Genomic DNA, 19,178 nt, shown 5'->3' with positions numbered 1-19,178 from the left:
TGGTTTGCACTAAAGCCTACAACCCGCAAATAAGAAGCACTTAGGAAGCTGGGCGGTGGTGGCACACACCTTCAATCCCAGCACTTGGGAAGCAGAGAGGCAGGAAGATTTCTGAGTTCTAGTCCAGCCTCGTCTACAGAGTGAGTTCCAGGACAGTCAGGACTATAGGAGAAACCCTGTCTCAGGCCGGGGGAGGGGGGGGGAAGAAGAGCAAATAAGAAGACTGAGGCTCTTAGGTCTACACAGCTGAATTAAAGGGCTAGAACAAAGGTATTTGAATTTCATCCTTACAGAAATAGGGGTGCTACGAAATTCTTACGGAGGACCAAGATCCGTTTGCTTTTACAATTTTCTGGATGGTGATAGAGATAGGATCAGCAATAAAGTAGTTGTCGTCTTGAGGTGGTATGGCATTGGTAACCAAACACATTAATAAAATGAAAACAGCCAGACATTATGCAGAGACCAAGACACCTGCTAATACTCAGTCCTAAGGGACTTCTCCATCAAATCCCTCCCCTAATGACTCAGGGGGCCCACGGAAAAAAATGAAGAAAGAGTGTAAGAGCCTAGGGGGATGGAGGACACCAAAGAATCAAGGCCCTCTTTGCTCATATGAACCCAAGAGACTAAGGCAGCATGCCCAGGGCCTGCCTGGCTTCCAGCTTAGTGTTTTTATGGGATTCCAGAGGGTGTGAACAAATGGATCTCTGATTCTTGTTCCTTCTCTTGGGTTCTTTCCTTCTGTTGGTTTTGTTCAATACAGATGTTTTCTTTTATTATATTTTATTATTATCCCTTAGAAGCTTGTTTGTTTTCTAAAGAGAGACAAAAAGGGGTGGGACCCATATGGGAAGGAACTAGAAGGAGAGAAGGGAAAACATAATCAGGATATGTTCTGTGAGCTGAAAAAAAAATCCATTTTCAATAAAGGGGGGGGAGCTAAGTGAAAAAAAAAAGAAAGAAAAAAGTGAAAGTCCTATTTTAAACCTATTCAAGACAAGTATAAAAACTAACTTGGGTCACACAAACTGGTCTTTATAAAATAATGTATGTGGTATTCTTTCGCTAAAACCTTTCATTTGTTTCTCGTACCCTCCAGAAGCTGTCCATCTCCACCCATCACAGGAAGCCAGAGGAACCAGGGCTATACAGGGGAAACCATGATATGGGTACACAAGTGTTCTTCATATGTTAGGGGAAAAATATATCATTTGCTAGAAAATGGAACTGGAGACCATCATAATAAGGCAAGCTCATTGAGACAAGTATTGCATTTGTTTTCTAATGTGGAACCCAGACCTAAAAAATAAAAACAAACAAAAAACCCAAACTTGGGCCAGCTGCCAAAACTCTAGATCAGTGCCTAGCCAGTCCTCATCAGAGAGGGTTCCTTCTGCAGCTAATGGGAGCAGATGTAAAAACCCACAGCCAAATGTTAGACAGAGAAAGAAAGCCCAAACTGGAGATCTCCATAGATCTCTCCCTTCAGAGCTCAGAGAAAGAATTGTAGGAGCCACAAGGGTAGAGGACACCTGGAGAACATGGCCCACTGAATCGACTGAGCAGGCCTCAAAGGGACTCACTCATAGGGACACTGAAGCAGCAATCATGGAGCCTGCAAGGGTCTGTGCTCTGTGTGTATGTTATGTTAGGTTGGTGTTTTTGTGAGACTCCTAGCAGTGGAGGTGGGGAGTATCTGACTCATCTGTTCTTTCTGACCCTTTTCCTGCTACTGGGTTGCCTTGCACAACTTTGATATGTGGGTTTGTGCCTAGTCTTACGAATCTTGTCATGCTTGATATCCCTGGGAGGTGCACTTTTTTCTGAAGGGAAATGGAGGAGTGGATGGGAGAGAGGGAAGTTAGTGGGAGAATGGGAGGAGTGGAGAGAGGGGGAACTTCGATCTAGACATATTGTATGAAAGAGTAAATAATAAAACTAAGAAAATGGGGGAGAGACACTATTTGGAAAGAGGAAAAATATAATAGGGTAAAAGCTTCTCCATTTTGTCTTAGCTGAAATCATCTTTGGTTTCTACTCCCTCCCAGGAAAGTCTCATTGGAAAGTACCCCACCCTCTTCTAGAAACTCGGGGTCAAAATGCTCCAGCTAACTGCATATTTTTGACTCTTGTTAAACTGCTTGTTCCCCCTGCAACTGCCAACCAGGCTGTAGTTTTTCTGTGTGTGTCCTTTGTCTTTAGAAGCTCCCTGTAGTGTGCATTCATGGCTGCTCTGTGAGCAGTGTTTCTAGGCAACTCCTGTTCTGCTTAATACAGACTCTTAATTTGAACTTTGGTCAAACTGAGGGTCACCGACATAGCAGTGACTCCATACATAAGAATGGGCTAGGACCCTGGCAAAATTCAGAAATATTCTAAATTCTAAAGAGAGGCCCTTATCTCTCTATGCTAACAGAGAACTTCGGAGAACTGAGCCAGTGCAAGCTATCTAAAGATAAGTAATCTCCTCCAGCACCCAGTAAAGGCATGTCTCATAGACAGGGCTGCATACCTTCTTGCGTTTGTCTCATAGTTTTCTATAAACTGTAAAGGCTACAAGCACGCTAGAGAAAAGGAGTGAGTTATTTTTCTCCCTAGTGAAAAAACTAGGAATAAATCCATTTCCCTTTACCAATTTGTTTCCTCATTTCTTTTGAAATGCAGCAAAACCAAGAGGATAGGTTTATGGACCTAAGAATGAATGCAGTTTAGAGGAGGGGGTGAATAATACCAAAGAACATGCTATTCAAACATGTTATTCATGCATGAAGACACCAATATAAACCTCAGTATTTTATTCAATGATTGTATGCTTTAATTTAAAAAAAAAAAAAGGCAGGGTCATTGAGATGGTGGTAAAGCATTTACCACCAAGCCTGATGATCAGAGTCCAATCCCCCAGGATCCACACGGGAGAGAACCAGCTCCCACAAGTTGTCCTTTGACTTCCACAGAAAGGCTATGGTACACGCAGGCATGTAATAAGTGTTCCTTTTTTTCCTTTTAAGATAGTTCAGAAATAGTATTGTCAAGTGGATAGAATGGCATATATACAAGGGTAGATTCATCTGCATGATGAGTTCAAGGATAAGATACTGTCTCAAAAATTTCTTGGTTTTTTTGTTTGTTTGGGGGTTTTTTTGTTTGTTTGTTTTTTGTTTGTTTGGGTTTTTTTTGTTTTGTTTTTTGGTTTTTTTTTTTTTTTTTTTTTTTTTTTTTTTTTTTTTTTTTTTTGGTTTTTCAAGACAGGGTTTCTCTGTGTAGCCCTGTCTGTCCTGGAACTCACTCTATAGACCAGGCTGGCCTTGAACTCAGAAATTCACCTGCCTCTGCCTCCCAAGTGCTGGGATTACAGGTGTGTGCAGCCACAGCCTGCCCCTTTTATGTTTTTCAAAACACTAATTTATTTAGCTGGGCTATATATTAAATGCTAAATACTGGCCCCCAAGTTCTGATTCCCTCAGGGATGAGGAAACCCTGTCAATAACCCTTGTTATAACTTGCCATGTTCTGCTTTGGCTGCTCTTCCTCTGATCATCAGGCTCTCATGACCGGTTCTCACAGTCCCTCATCCCATGCTGTCTTCTCTCTTTACCTCTCTGTTCTTTCCTCCTTGTGGTCTCTGCCTCAGATCCTCATGTACACCAAGTGATGCTGTGTAACCCTGCTCCTTAACGTAAAACTATTAGTTACATAAAGATGCCTACAGCCTATAGCTGGGCAGAGGAGAGGTAAGTGGAGCTTCAATTCCCTGGGCTTGGAATCTGAGGCAGAGACTATGAGGAAGAAAGAGCAAAGAGGTGAATAGAGAGAAGACACCATGGGATAGGGGGCTGTGAGAACTGGTCATGAGGCCTGACTAGTTGGAGTAAGAGCGGCCAGAGCAGTACATGACAAGGTTTAACTAGGGGTTACTGATAGGGAAGTAGACAAAATAGCTTAGAGACTTGACAGCTGCCTAGCTCTGGTGCTTTTAAGGCTAATTATAAATCTATAGGTTTTGTGTCTTTTATCTGAGAACTAAATGATCTCAGGTGGGGTAGAAACCCCCAATTCTATTTACCACAATACCCAGTCTACACAGAGAAAACTTGGCTGGGGGGGGGGTGGGACGAAAAGAAGAAAATGTATTTTTTTGTACCCCTCCTTATGCATGCACAGCACAGCACATGTGTAGAAATTAAATTAGAGAACAACTTTCAGAGTTTGTTCTCTCCTTCTACCATGTGGGTCTCAGGGATGAAACTCAAGTCTGTAAGGGTTGAAGTCAAGTGCCCTAACCCACTGGCTCACCAACCTCTTAATCCTGGTTATTAAGCCATGGGGATACAATAAGAGTCACAGCCAGCAGAGGTTAAAATCTCCTACATGCTTTATTGGACTTCAAAGAATCTTATGAAAATAACACAGAAAAACCCATGTGAGGGTGTCTAGGGGGCACCAAGGCAGTCTACAGCCTAGCACCCGACTAAGACCAGCCCCAGCTGCACCCAGCCCAGGCCCAAATTAGGAACTCAGGGTAGAGGCATGGCAGAATGGGGCAGAGGGAAAAATACCTTTACAGCCATAGCAAAAACAGGTAAAGGAGAGAGTTGTCTGGAAGATGGGAGGTGTGGGGGGAGAAGTGGTCTCACAGCAGCCTTCACATACATACACCATCTTCCTTCTCCACCCCTTCCCCAAACCAATTGGGCCTGTTTTGAGCCTGTGGCCCAGGCTATGCAGTAACATGAAAATGGAGTCTGACAAAGGAAGGATGCTGTGCAGGCACTTGGGAAATTCAGGAGATTTATTTCTTTTATTATTAATTTTTTTTTACTTTAAAACTGTTTGTCTTTTGGTTCAAATACAACATCCTTGCCCAGGGCTCCACAAGAGCCCTGTGTCATGACTGTGGCTCCCATAGCCAGGGGAGCCAGTTGTCCTGAGCCCCAGTAGTACTGACGCATGAGGAGCTTCAGGGCAGCACCTCTTAAGAGATACACTCCTACAATATAGGGGAACAGAGGTAAGAGGAAGGAAGATGTGGGCAGGGCAAGAGAAAAAATGGCAACTGCCGTATAGCCCACAGCTTTGGCATCTACTCATCCTCCAAATAAGAGAAGTCTCTCCCATCAATCACAAGCCTGGCCTCTCTTTAAAACTCTGGTGACTTGTTCCCTGGGAGTTGGTTCCACTCCCTGAATGGAGCCCTGAAGATCTAAATGAGCTCCAGGATAAGGTTCCCTCCAGTCCACCACACTTCCACAGAACAAACCCCAGAGATTAGGACCTTGGCCCAGTCTGGGGTAAGCAGAATGATGTGAGTAGGATGAATAGATCTGAGGTACAGGTGTCAGATGTTACTCCTCCTATCTTCCCCACAACTGCTGGGGAACGTTGGGGAGTAATGGGAGAGAGGAGCCTGAAAGCAGGAGACAGAAACAAAAACCAAACCTCAAAACTGGGACAGCAGAGACAGAAGCTGGACCCCAAAAGTGGAGTGGGAACTGAGGGAACAGCAACTAAGACATGCACTGAAGTGGAGAGGATGTGACAGCAGCAGCCCATGGTGGGAAGGGTATCTGGACAGGCAGGCCATGGTGGTCAGTTAATAAATAATGATGAAGGACCAAGGATGAGCGGGGCAGGTATGTACAGTGCCCAGGCCCTTGGGCCAGCCCCTCCATGCCCCACTCTAGGGGCCAGATATCTCAAAAAAAGGAAGGGAGGTGAAGGCAGAAGACCCAGGGAAGGACAGGCTGTCTCAACACTACCACCCTATTCTGTCTACTTCTTAAGAGGCTTCTTAAAAATTTTGAGGGGAAACTTCTTCCTGCCTGGACTAGAGTCTGTCTCCTCCCCAATAGAACCATTATCCTCCTCAGCCACAGCCTTCTTGCCTGCCAAGTGGGGAATTCGTGTGTTTCGGCTACCCTGCAGAGCTCGGTTGTCCCCAACTGGAGATGGTGTGTCTGGGTCTGGAGAACTAGGGCTATGAGAATGGGAAGAATCCAAAAGTGGGGAGCCACCAGGTGGAACTGAGGGGTTCAGCTCCATCAGGCTGTGGGCCTTGTCTAGGCCATGATTCAGTGCCAGTAACGTCTTCTTGGCCAGAGCAGGGCTGTCAGGCAGTTTCTCCACCAGAGATCCTGGATGGACCCCCTCAATCAGCCGATGGCTGCCATTGGAAGGCATGGCATTGAGAGCCTCTTCTGCAGCACGGCCCATCTGAGGAGGCTTGGGGGCCACACGCTGGCGGTCACTCATGTGGAGGGAGGACTCCGAATCGGAATGGGTCAAATCCCTGGAAATATAGGACAAAGAAGAAAAAAGAAACATAGAATACAAGGAAATGGAAAAAGGTGCAGAAGAAAGAGGGGAAATGTTGAGAAGGCAAAGATAGGCAGAAAAATGAAGAGAAAGAAACAAGTAGCAGGGAAAATGGGATAAAAAGGAAAGAGGAATGAGTAGTAAAAGTTGAGTAAATAAAAAAAAGAAGTTGAGTAAATCATCAGGACAGGGTAAGAGAGGGGACAGGATTAAGAAACAGGGACAGATTGAAAAAGAAAAGGAACGAAAAGGGGGTAGAAATAGGAGAAAGGGAACAATAATGAGAAAAGACAAACAAAAAGAAACAAAAACAAATGTCATTATATAGCATCATCATCAGGCAAATAGCTTTGCAATGGCTGGGCCTGATCCCTGCTGAATTCCAAGGTGCTACACTGATATAAACCATAGGCTCAAATTCCATAGGCATCCTCTTCAATAATATGCCTTCCCATGGCTGCCAAAGTTTCTTAGGACTCAACCCTAAGCTACCATAAAAGCTGCGTGTTGCTCCAAATCATGTTTTCCATGCCTTTCTCCCACCACTTACTCTATCACACCTGGGACACATGCAGTCTGGGCCAGGATCCAAAGGACAGAACATGCAGTCAGCAGGCCTGACCAAGGCTGAGGAGGAGACGTTAGAACAGCCTAGCAAACAATCCCCTCATTCACCCCAAAGGCCAAGATGTTGCCTCTTCCTACCCTCTCACAGAATTTATAGATGGACATGGAGAAGTGCTGAAAAATTAAAATAAAAAAAGGAAGTGTGGAGTTTGTTTCAGAGCTCTGCTGACAGGGAGAATGTAGAGAGGCATAGGAAGATAGAACATTGGCCTTTAAGGTGCAGGGGTTGAGAAGAATTCTGGACCCTTCTGTATGATTTTAGATAAGTCATATAACTTTGCTGAGCCACAATTCTTGTCCAACAAAGATGATATTAAACTAGTATTTTCAAGACTGTTTGAAAGAACAAAATCTTTTTTTTTTTTCTTTTTGGTTTTTGGTTTTTTGAGACAGGGTTTCTCTGTGTAGCCCTGGCTGTCCTGGAACTCACTCTGTAGACCAGGCTGGCCTCGAACTCAGAAATCCACCTGCCTCTGCCTCCCAATTAAAGGCGTACACCACCAGCGCCTGGCTTGAAAGAACAAAATCTTAACAAAGCACTTGCAAAATGCAAAGTACTGTAGAAGTAAAGGCAACGAACTTTGGCTAACCTGGAAGGCCAATATGAAGACCAGTCACAAGAGGCTTTCTTTGCAGGTCTGAGTTATAGGACCATGCCATTATACACTGGACACACACAGAGTCTAGTTCGGGGACTGAAAAACCCTTTAAGGGCTAGGCTGAACCTAGGAAGCCCATAAACCACCCCAGATGCTGCTGCTCCTTCCTTTACAATGAAGAGGTCTCCTTCACTTTCTCAGAGGCCTGAGAGCCCACAACAGAGGCAGAGGGAAAGGCCGAAGGAAAGGTATAAACATGTAAGTTAGAAGGAAAGGAAACACAGGACTAGGTAAGGAAGCCAAGGGTTAAAGTTAGGAAGGTACCAGCCTCCTGGAACATCGAAGAGTAAGGGCTTGGCTCGTAGCTATGATAGACTTCTTTCTCAGGGAACAGCTAACTAGCAGCAACTGCACGGCCAGCTGACCCCCAGGGGCTTGGCTATTGGGAGACAATGCTAGCTCCAATTCTACTACTAAAAATACTGTTTCAGCCACATAACCCATTGTCTGGAAATATTCAGGCTCCTACTTGTCCTCATATATCTGACACTGGTCCTTGCTTTTATCTAAATGTGTCTCTCCCAAGTGCACATCTGTAATTCCAGTACTTGGAGGGCTAAGGCAGAGAACTGCCCCAAACCCAAGGCTGGGTGTGGTACCACACACCTATACTCCCAGCAAATGGGAAGTAGAAACAGGGGGAGCATAAAGTGAAGATTACCCTTAGCTACAAAGCAAGTTTGAGGCCAGCCAGGCCTACATCTTAAACATTTAAAAAGTGTCCTTCTTTCTCTAAGCACATAACAATCCTCCACATTAACACATACCACTAAGAAAGTTCTAAGACATTCCAAGAATCCACATTAAAAGTGGCAGCTTTTTTAAACTGAGGAGGTAGTAAGATCCTAGGAATTTCTACCCTTATACACCAAGGAAAAGATACAAAAAAGCTTGGACTTCCCAGCCTCACTTTTTCTGACCCACAGTCCTAAACTTGTTCTTGATTTTTATCCTTCCATGCCTCCCTCATCAATTAAAAGCTAAGAATCCCATAGAAAAATAAGGATCTAGGAAAAAGCCTTAGTAGATAAAAGAGGGGAAACACCCAGGAAGGTGTGCTCACCTTCCCTCCCTGAACTTCTGAGACCTTTTAGGCCAGAGCTATCCCTCCCCAAGGCTAAGCTGCCTTGAACTCCCATCCCAAACTACTAACCTTACTAGAGAGCCTGTTTGCCTTTAGAGATGATCCTCTGGTGCATGGTGCAAAAGAAAATTAAGCAGTGAACAGGCCAGGTGAATGCAGGTACTACCCACCCTTCCTCCCCACTGCCTGGGCGTAGGCCCCCGAGCATGGAATCCCAGCAACCCCTAGCTTCCCCGAACCATCCCAGTCCTCTCCATAAGTACTGGGAGGCACAGTCTCTCTTCCCACACCTGAAGATGAAAATGAGGATGAGAGTGAACATGGGCAACTGCTCAGTAATAGTCCTCATAAGGACAGTCCCTCTGTGGAAGCAAAAGGAACATCTCTCAAGGATAACTCTCCAGGTTCATGAAGCAGAGGCAGAAAGATGAGGCTGAGTCAAAAGAAATCAACAGAGTAAGCAGGCTGTAGCTCGGCAACTAGGACCAAGGCATAGTCACAACTTCAGGGATGAGAGCTACTTCCAAAGGTGAGGCCCTCCTCACTCCTAAGCTTATCCCATGCAAGTTCAACCTCTGATCTTCGCCTAATATTTTGATATATTAGCAGGGAAAATCAATGAGCTGCCAGACAGACCAGGCGGAGGAGAAACTTCCAGCTCTTTTCTAGGTCACTTACTGAGACCTTTCAGAAGGACAATCATCTTGAATGAAAAGTCAAGAGTCTGTGCTCTGTCCTATGTATCTCTGCAGCCTAAGAAAAATGACCCTTTCACGCCTTAACTGCCTACTTTAACAAATACATATTTTGATTCCTGCTTAGCTTTTCTTGTCCCAAAATCCCAAGTCTGTACTCCTTCTCCTGTACTGTAACTTCATGAAGGCTGCACTCATTTATTCAGTCAAGCCAGACACCTAGGTATCAAACTAGATTCTCCTTTCTATACCTGTGGCCAGTTATAAGTGAATCATCTTCCCAAGTCAAGGCCTCAGTACCTCCCAAGTGCTATACTGCAATACCTCAAATTCCTTAGCCTTCCTTTCTTCCTGCATGCAGGCCACTAAAATATTATTTATAAAATGGAAATATTTTAATTCTTACTTTATTACACTTACTTATTTTGTGTGTTTTATACACATGCACATGGCACAGATGCAGAGGTCAGAGGGCAACTTCCAGGAGTTGGCTCTTTCGTTCTACCATGTGAGCAAGCTCTTGGGTTCAAACTCAGGTCATCAAGCTTAGCAGCAAGCACTTGTAATTACCCCCCAATCCTCTAAAATGGAAGTATAGCCAATTCACTTTCATTCAGAAATCCTTTTATGGTGCTCCATTTCTAAAATGATAAAGGCCAAACCTGTAGCCTTTCTGATCTTTGAATCCTTCTGACCTCATTGGCCCCTCTTTCTCCAACACATACGTAGTGTTTTCACTTCAAATATATAATATATTCTTACACCTCTATTCCTCTGCACAAAACATTTCCTCAAGCTAGAACACCTTTTTCTTTCTCTTTTTGGCCTCACCACAAATGTCGTCTCTTTTGTAAAGCATTCCACCTAGATACACACTGTTAGTCATTCCTCCTTCCTCAGTACCCCAGAGCACTTAGGAGATTGTTGCAGTTTATTTGTGTGCCTTTCCCAAGCAAGACTATATAGGTCATGGTGACTGGGATTACAGCTGATCACCTATGAACCCCTATATTCAGAAGTGCCCCGCACAGAGTATATTTGCTTAAGGAATAAAGGAAATGAGATGACTGATCTAAAAGTACATAATTTAAACAAGTGATATAGGATCATGAGGGAAGAGGATGTTACTCATTTTCAGAGAAAACCCCAAATAGCAAAGGGAAGGCAGGTGTAGGGAATTAAGCTGACCTTAATAAAGAAACTTCTGAACTGAGAAAGGAAAGGACAGGGAAAGATTCCCCACCACACCTCCCAGAGGTCAACAAGCAGCAGCAGGCAGCAGGCAGAGGCCACGGTCAAAGCAGTAGGAAGGAAAGGAAGAAAGAGAAGAGAGATAGCTGATACCCCAAGCTCTCTGAATGCCCAGACATCACAGCGATGCTGTCAGAAGGGGTTGGGTCAGGGTAGGGATCCATCTGGAGGAAATAGGAAGTGCTGTGGTGATAATAAACAGGGTGAACATGGACGGTGTTGATGGTGGTGGTGGTAGTGGAGGTGGTGGTGGTGGTAGCGATGGTGGTAGTGGAAGAGGAGCAGGAAGAAGAAGCAGAGGCAGATGGAGGGCTGGTCCCGTGGCCTTCAGAAGTGAAAGACTGTCCAGATGAAAGGCTACGCATTCGCCGCAGAGATACCCGGCTTGTCAAGAAGTGGCCAGCCTCGCCCTCTACCAACCTCTGAGATCCCAGGCCAAGCTGTGGCTCCGTCAGGCGCTGCCGGACACTGCTCTGCAGGCTGGGGGCTGCAAGGAGAGTAAAGAAAATGTAAGGACTAGGCATCCAAGTTGGGTGCAAGCAAGCAGGTACCCATAAAGATATGCCTGCTAGATACCTCTCTGGACCTCTGATACTCAATCCAGAGAAAAGGACACTACCTCCCGGAAACCTCCCGCTATGGGACCTGAAAGGATGGGAAATTGTAGATAAGGTGCCCAGGGCAATTTTAGTGGCAACTTCAATAGAAGGAGACCTAAGGCCAATGTCACTATAAAGGGAAGTTGCAAGGCAGTTAGTGAGAGGACACAGGCAGGACAGTAGAGGATAGGGACTAGGAGCAAGGTCCGGGAGAGCACCAAGAACCAGCCTTTTCTCTTTAGCCAACCTCAGAAAATAATTTACAACACAGACAAGGACTTGTACACAAACATGTTCATTGGATCATTATTAACTGTTGCATGGAAGCATGCATAAAGGCAGAATAACAAAAAATAAGAATACATCTATTTTCTGGCAGATGACAGAGATATTAAAAGTGATACTTATAAAAAGATTTTAATAACATGGAAGGCACTTATTAAGATGTTCTGGAGCTGGGTGTGATAGGACATAACTGTAATCTCAGCACTTGACAGACTGAGGAAGTAGGATTATGAGTTGGAAGCCAGCATAAAGTGAGCTACAGGCTAGGCTAAGCTATACAGTAAGACTCTATTTTAGAAAAGTAAACAAACAAAAAGTTCCAAGAGATGAAGAAAAATGAAATTTTTTATGAACTAGCCTTGAACTTTGGAACACACAACCCAAGAGTTTGAACCCAAGCCTCTCTACTTCTAGCTGCGGCCTAAGCCATAACCATTCTCATTTTAATCTACCTTTCTAAAATCCTGAGGGGTTGTTCTGATACTTCTAAGTAGTGCCTCTGAATACCCACACAGGCCATTATACTTAATATCTTAACCATATTTTTAAAATTTCACAAGAAGAGGCTGGGAAGATGGTCCCATCTGTTAACAGTGTGTTCTGCTCTCAAAAAGGATGCAAGTTCAGTTCCCAGAACCCACCTTGAGCAACTCACAACTGTCTCTAACTCCAGCTCTAGGGACCCAATGCTCTCTTCTAGTCACCATGGGTCCTGCATTCATGTGCACAGACCCAAAGTCAACATATACACAAATACACAGAATTTCAAATAAAAATAAAATCATTTTTTAAGTTGGTAAAAAAATGCAAGAAAAGCCGGGCGGTGGTGGCGCATGCCTTTAACCCCAGCACTTGGGAGGCAGAGGCAGGCGGATTCTGAGTTTGAGGCCAGCCTGGTCTACAGAGTGAGTTCCAGGACAGCCAAGGCTACACAGAGAAACCCTGTTTCAAAAAACAAAAACCAAAATAAAAAATAAAAAATAAAAATAAAAAATGCAAGAAAAAGAATCCAGCTATGGTGAGGCAATGAGTGTCTTTTTAAAGCTACTATTAATGCTTCCCCCGCCCGCCTCCAGATTTCCTCTAATATGTACATAAACAACAGTGACCTAGATCAGTGCTGTGAACCAGGCTCTTGGAGAATAATTATCACTCCAACCTGGGTACCAGGTAACCTAGGGATGTGCCAAAGAATATTTTTAGGCTCAATCCCAGCTCCAACTTAAAAAACAAAAAGACATTTATTCTTAAAAGTTAGAGGAAGTCAGAGGTTACTAGGGTGGCAGAGCTTTATAAGGCCAAGTCATGGAGAGAACACAGTCCCACAGTGATGGAGAGTTAGGCAGCAGGGCTTATACAGCTGGTAGCTTCCAAAGCATGAAATGCTTGAAGAAAAAGAAGCCCATAGTAGGAAGGGAAGGAGAGGAAAAAAGTAGAAATGAGGAGAAAAAGGAAGAAACATGAAAAAGAAAAAAAGAAGAATGTTCTTTTCCTTGCTTTCCCTTCCAGCCCAGCAGGAAGAAGGTCTGCTACCACCAGGACACTCATGTGGCTGGGCTGAAGGGAAAGACCTGAGCTGTCCATCACCATGGATGTCTTCTCTCCAGCTCTCAGCTGAACAGGCTGATTCTTCTCACCCCCGAACCCCTCCCTTCAGTTAGTAAGGACAGTGCTGAGGGGACAAAGGGAGCAGGCAGGGGTGTGAGGCAGGCAACAGAGGGGCCCATTGGATAGGAGTGTTGGTTTAGTTCCAAAAGTCGGAAAAACAAAAGCCCCAAAGGGGCTCCTCAAACCCGGGTATTTCCAGAGGGACTGATCATCCGAGCCGGCGGATGTAGAGCAGAGAGAGCGGTCACTGAACCTACGCCCCATCAGCCAGGCAGCATCTAGGGTCAACAGCCAGGCCAAAAGGAGAAGAGAATCTGATTTATGAAGGGTTTTGGCCTGTCTATCAATGGGATACAGCAAGGTTTGGGGACAGGGAATAAGTAGCTCAGAGCTAATGAAGCCTCTTCCTAACCTAGAGAGTATGGGAGCCTTTAGATCAATAAGTTAGGATCCAGATTTGCCTATTAGTGATCCAAACCTTGTTAGGCCTTTGACTAAAGACCTAGCAAGATATCACATCAAGCAAGGCAAGGTGGCACACACCTTTAATTCCAGCATTTGGGAGGCAGGGGCAGGTAGATCTCTATGAGTTTGAGGACAGCATGGCTTACATAGAGCTCTGGCCAGCCAGAGTAACATAGTAAAATCCTGTCTCAAAAAACCAAAATCAAAACAAAAAAGATATCAGATCAAGAAGACAAAGAGGCTTGGCCAGGGGCAAAGTACTATTGAAAAAATTTACATGGTCCTACATGTCTATAATTCTACTACTTGGTAGGGTAGGAACAGGAAGATTATCACAAGTTCAAGGTTAGCCTGGACTTTACAGCAAGTTCCAGACTCAACCCATTAAAATGGACATTTACAAATAAACTTTTGTCTGAATTATGAATTCAGCCTGGTTAAAGAACCTGGCCTTCAGGGCAGGCAGGGGTATGAAACTCTAAACCTGCCCTGCAATCCCCTCTGCACTGGAAGGTATGGGCCCAAGATAACACCACAGATATGCCTAATGTATTTAGCTAAAATAATCTCCTATCCAAATAAAAATCCAGTCATGGACCAGAAGGGAATCACTAAAGCATTCCCACAGAATGCTGTCCCTTTAGCTCTGTTTTGTAAAGTTCTCATCACCTTTGGGAAAAATAAGAAAGAACCAGGACAATGCATGGGAGTAGGGGAGTCCAAGTTCAGTGGACCGCCAGACATACTTGTAAGGAGTTCTCTCCTGAGCAAGAATGCCTCCCAGCTCAGAGGCTTTAGGGATGGAACACTTTAAAGGACTGCAACTATATGGGCTTCTCACGCAGAAAGGCAAGGAAAAGAGACATCAGTCTATTCACCTGCTTTAGTAATTAGGAACAAGAAACAAAGTGAAAATAAATAAACACAAATAGTTCAAATGAATATTATTTTATACTATAAATAAAAAGTCTCTAAAGGTTATTTTTTAATAAAGGTAGACAGCATGGGGAAGAAAAAAGGAGAACTAAACAGAAAAACAGAGTAAAGAAAGAGACAGATACAGGACAGATAAGACATATAGCAAGGAGAAACCACCAAAAGGACAGCTATAAAGAAATATCTTAATGAGAATTGTTTTATTAACGAATGAAGGAGCTATAGCTTTCCTCGCTATCTTCCCCAACTGCTGTTTAAGCACAGCAGAGGTGATAGATATTTCATCTTGCCCACCAAAAGCTACCCCTTGCTCACCCCTACAAAGAGGTCACCTACACTGCATGGACAAAGGCGACACAATCTCCTCATCCATGTCATCCACATCGTCAGTCATGATGAAGTGGGCGGGGTTAGGGCGGGTGCTGCCCATCCAGCTGGGGTCAATGTTGAGAGCAGCCACCAAGGAGTGGATGCCAGGGTTATTGACAATCTGGAAACCGCAGAGGATCTCGATCTGCTGCCACCGGTGCAGGCGCTCCCTCAGTGCCGCTGTCACCTCACTCAGTGCTTGCCTGAAGTCAGAACAAAGAACTGCAGGTGTGGACCGTGTGGAAGCCCCAATAAGAACAAGATTACTTTTGAGAGGAACAAGCTGGTCCATGTATGAATAAAAAACACAATAAATCATAAACTTAAGAGCAAAGTGGAAGCTGGACTAGACCTTGGGTAGAAGACCGGAGCTGTCACTCTATCGTGAGGAGATGGGATTGGGGTTAGAAGGCCTCACATAACCTCAATCTCTAAGGACGGCGTTAGCATTGCTGGAGCTGGTAACTGGTGCTACTTACTTAGCAGTTAAGATTTTATGATCCACATCATCCAGGGAAGAGCTGTGGGCCACATGGAAGGTACCAAAAAGCGTGTTTCTCTTCTTTTTTATTTTCTCAGCCTGCCAAGATGAAGCCCCCAATATAAAGAGAGTATGGGTTCATGGTTGGAAGAAATGAGGCCTTCCCATGGCTGGGTCCCTGTCCTCCTAACACAACTCAAGCTTCACAGGAGAAGGAAGAAAAAGAGGAAAGGAGTAAAATGAGAAGTAAGGCAGGGGAGGAAGTGGGTGGTGCTCAGGAACCTGCCAAGATGCACAAGTAAAGGTTCCAGCTTCAGTTGAGCCCCAGAAGGACCTCTGTTCCTTTGGCAGACTTTTTCAGCAAGAAAGCTGAAACCGCTTTCCTTCTACCCCCTCCTACTTGCTTTATCATACCCACAAGTCAGGGCAGAATACCCTATACCCTCAGTCCCTCCTCCAAAAACTTTAGTACATTATTAAGCAGTGTACATTAGAAAAAGAAACAGAATCCACTCAAAGGGAGGAACAGGGTAAAGTAGAGAAAATGGGGGGGGGTCATAAAAAGAACAGGGCAGAGGGTGGGGAGGAGAGAAGAGAGCAAAGGAAACCCATGGGAGAGCAGGCCTCACCCCCTCCTTGGCCACCAGCAGCTGCTTCTCTGCATTTTGCTTCTTGATGTTATAGTATTGCACCTCCACCTCATGTGTCAGCTGCAGCCACTTCTGGAGGGCCTCAGGAGCATACCATGAGCTGTGTGATTCCAGCTCCTTCTCTGCTTTCCTCAAGGCCTCCCGAACCTATGAGGGAGGGCATGAGAATGTGAGTCTGTTTGTTAGCATTAACATTCTCTCTAACACCTCTGGGCAAAGCCTCACAACTCTTGAGTCCTTTACAATTCTTGCAATAGGAATAAGTGACAAAGACTGTTCTCTGAATTTCACATACAAGGAAGTGAGCACAGAGAAGAAAAGCAGCCTACTCAAGATCACTGCTGATAGTGCCAAGCAGAATGCAAATAGAGACCTTTTTTTTTCTTTCTCCAGAACACTCTTTGCTATCACATTAGCTTATTTTTCTTGGTCAAACAGCCAGTCTCAGCCAGCTTTCCTAGTCTCTTCAGGAATATATCTGCTACTGAATAATCTTATTGTAAATTGGAGTCTGTGTGTGGGCCTCAAGACATTACAATGTAGGCTGGAGGGATGCTCAGTTAAGAGCACTGGCTGCTCTTATAGAGAACCTGGGTTCAGTTCCCAGTACCCACATGGCAGCTCACAACCATCTGTAACAACAATTCCAGGGAATCTAACACCTTCTTCTAATTTCCTTGACACCAGGCACACATGGGGTATACAGGTATAGATCAAGCCAAATACCCATACCTATTAAAAAAAATACTAAATAAAAAAAAATCACAATATGGCAGACACAGCACATGGCTGAAAACCTAATTCTGGGGGATGCATAGAGAAATCAGCAGTTCAGAGTGAAGAGTGCTCTTGCAGAAGACCCATGTTCAATTCCTACCATATGAGGTAGCTCACAACTGCCTGTAACTCTACATCCAGAAGGAGCCAATGCCTCTGGCCTCTGCAGGCACCTGACACAGGTGCACACACAGAGTCAGGAAGTAGTCCATAACTTCCTAACTCCAGCTCCAGAGGAAGCCAATGCCTCTGGCTTTGCAGGCACCTGGGTACAGATTCACATATCCCAGTCCTCGGAAGAGGAGCCAGTGCTCTCAACTACTAATCCATCTCTATAATCCTACTTTTAGTTTTTAAAGGAAAGGTCCCATGCAGCTCAGGATGGCCTTGAATTTACTAAGTAGAAGAAACTGGTCTTGAACTTCTGATCCTCTGCCTCCACCTCCTCTGAGTTCTTAGATGTCAGGCATGAGTCCCTACGCCTGCCACTAATTGACTTTTTACCCTCTTTCTCTTACAACAGACTGAATATAAACACTAATAATGGAATGTAGGATGGCTGTGGTGGTGCTGGCCAATAATTCCAATCTTCAGGAGACAGAGGCAATAAGAGCTCACCAGTTCAAGGTCAGCCTAATCTATAGAGAAAGCTTGTATCAGAAACAACAAAAAGAATATAGTAATATATTAAGAAATTATACAAAATTGCATATGCAAATTATTAAATTGATGGTAGTGTCTTTAATCCTAGTACTCAGGAGATAGAGGCGGGCAGATCTCGAGTTTGAGGCCAGCCTGGTCTATAGAATGAGTTCCAGGACAGCCAGGGCTACCCAGAGAAATCATGCCTTGGAAAAAAACAACAACAAAAAAATGTTGGTTTTAGTTTAAAAATTTAGTTATTTTTCATAAAATGTTGGGTTGATTAGTAATGGATTCAATATGGCTCTCTTAATAAATATTTAAATGTTTTTATTTTATTTTTCAGCCTTTATGTATTTTTATTAACTTGACAGTCATTTGAGTAACAGGCCACCAGCTGACTGAACATAAATACTCATATATTTTGTTTCAGTTTTAAAGAAAGTATCTCGATACAGGTAGTCCTGGCTCATCTGGAACTCATGTCAGTTTCCTACCTCACCTTCCTGAGTGCTGCCATTACAGGAATGAGCGACAGTGCCTGGCTTTCATACGCTTTATATATAAGATCCACCTTAATTTCTTATTGGGTAAAAATCAACAGTACCATTCCCACAGAAGACCCTAAGTAAAATCCTAAGGTGGCCAGGCAGTGGTGGTGCATGTATTTAATCCCAGCACTTGGGAGGCAGAGGCAAGTGGATTTCTGAGTTCAAGGCCAGCCTGGTCTACAGAGTGAGTTCCAGGACAGCCAAGGCTACACAGAGAAACCCTGTCTCAAAAAAAAAAAAAAAAAAAAAAAAATCCTAAGGTGAGGGCTGATTTACATTGCTGAGTAATAATCTACTAAGTAATTTATAATTAGTTTTTTCATTTGCACTTGGGTTGTTAGTTTATTTGGCTTTTATGAGTAACTGTAGGGCATGTGGGACCATGCTACCAGAATGAGTTCAAATCCAAGGAATCACAGAGATTTGACAGCAGGAGCAGAGACATTCTCTACCTACATCTGTACCTGCTCTGGAACACTTAACCACTACACCCCATTAAGGACCATGGGTGTTACATTCCCCCTTCACTTCAGTCATTGGACTTCTGGTAGCCTCTGCTTGGGGGCTAACTCCTGGGAGCTAAGACAGATGCTCTCTGTTGACTGTTTGTCTTTGAAGAAGCTGCCTGAGCACACCCACCACCTGAGTACACCAGCTAGCGGCCTAAAGATCTTCTGAACCTGGGGACTTTGGCACCTGAACTTTCTTTGTAGTGTAATCTAGAGACTTGTTTTCAGTTTCTCCTGTGACTATAAAAACCCTGATTTATTCTCAGTAAAGTGGAGCCTTGATTGGGATGCAACTTGGCTTCGTGTTTTCTCTTTGCATTTCAAACCCTTTATTTCAGGTCCTTTATTCTCTCCTGGTTGAATAGAACCCCGTTCTTGAAACTGCATGCAGTTTCAGATGGCCCCTGAACGTGGACTCAAGTATGGAGGATTTATAAGGGACATACTGTCAAAGCAGAGCTCTGCCTAAAAATTCAGAAGGTAAGGATAAAAGGTCGTACACCATTCTGCACGGTAGGCAAATTTGATGCTAGGCCTAGTCTTATTTTTATATTATAGAAGTGTTGCCGTGTGTGTAAGAAGGGTACAGGGCTAGGTTGGATAGGCGCTGACCTGGCGCTTTAATTCACCTAGGGATGTGACAGTAAGTATGGGTTTGAATGAGTCAAAAGCAGC

General features: G+C 44.2%; 1 protein-coding gene across 4 annotated transcripts in view; it reads right to left on the bottom strand.

The window, feature by feature from the left end:
* Positions 1 to 4,353: 4,353 nt before the first annotated feature.
* Stim1 (stromal interaction molecule 1) overlaps positions 4,354 to 19,178 on the bottom strand; it is a 191,792-nt gene continuing 176,967 nt past the window's right edge. For 2 of the 4 annotated variants that reach the window (XM_031387679.1, XM_031387681.1), the window contains exons 8-13: positions 16,004 to 16,171; positions 15,373 to 15,473; positions 14,861 to 15,096; positions 13,309 to 13,401; positions 11,052 to 11,118; positions 4,354 to 6,289 (exon numbers count right to left, since the gene is read on the bottom strand). In XM_031387679.1, coding sequence (XP_031243539.1) covers positions 5,773 to 6,289; positions 11,052 to 11,118; positions 13,309 to 13,401; positions 14,861 to 15,096; positions 15,373 to 15,473; positions 16,004 to 16,171 — 1,182 coding nt within the window. In that variant the 3' untranslated portion in view covers positions 4,354 to 5,772. Of the gene's footprint in view, positions 6,290 to 10,724; positions 11,119 to 13,308; positions 13,402 to 14,860; positions 15,097 to 15,372; positions 15,474 to 16,003; positions 16,172 to 19,178 lie in introns of all 4 variants that reach the window. The other 2 variants (XM_031387678.1, XM_031387680.1) reach the window with 2 other exon arrangements.

The sequence above is a fragment of the Mastomys coucha genome, unplaced genomic scaffold, assembly GCF_008632895.1.
Source record: "Mastomys coucha isolate ucsf_1 unplaced genomic scaffold, UCSF_Mcou_1 pScaffold21, whole genome shotgun sequence".
NCBI classification, from domain to species: domain Eukaryota; kingdom Metazoa; phylum Chordata; class Mammalia; order Rodentia; family Muridae; genus Mastomys; species Mastomys coucha.
The sequence above is the reverse complement of the archived record's forward strand: the minus strand, read 5'-3'. Positions and strand labels throughout refer to the sequence as shown.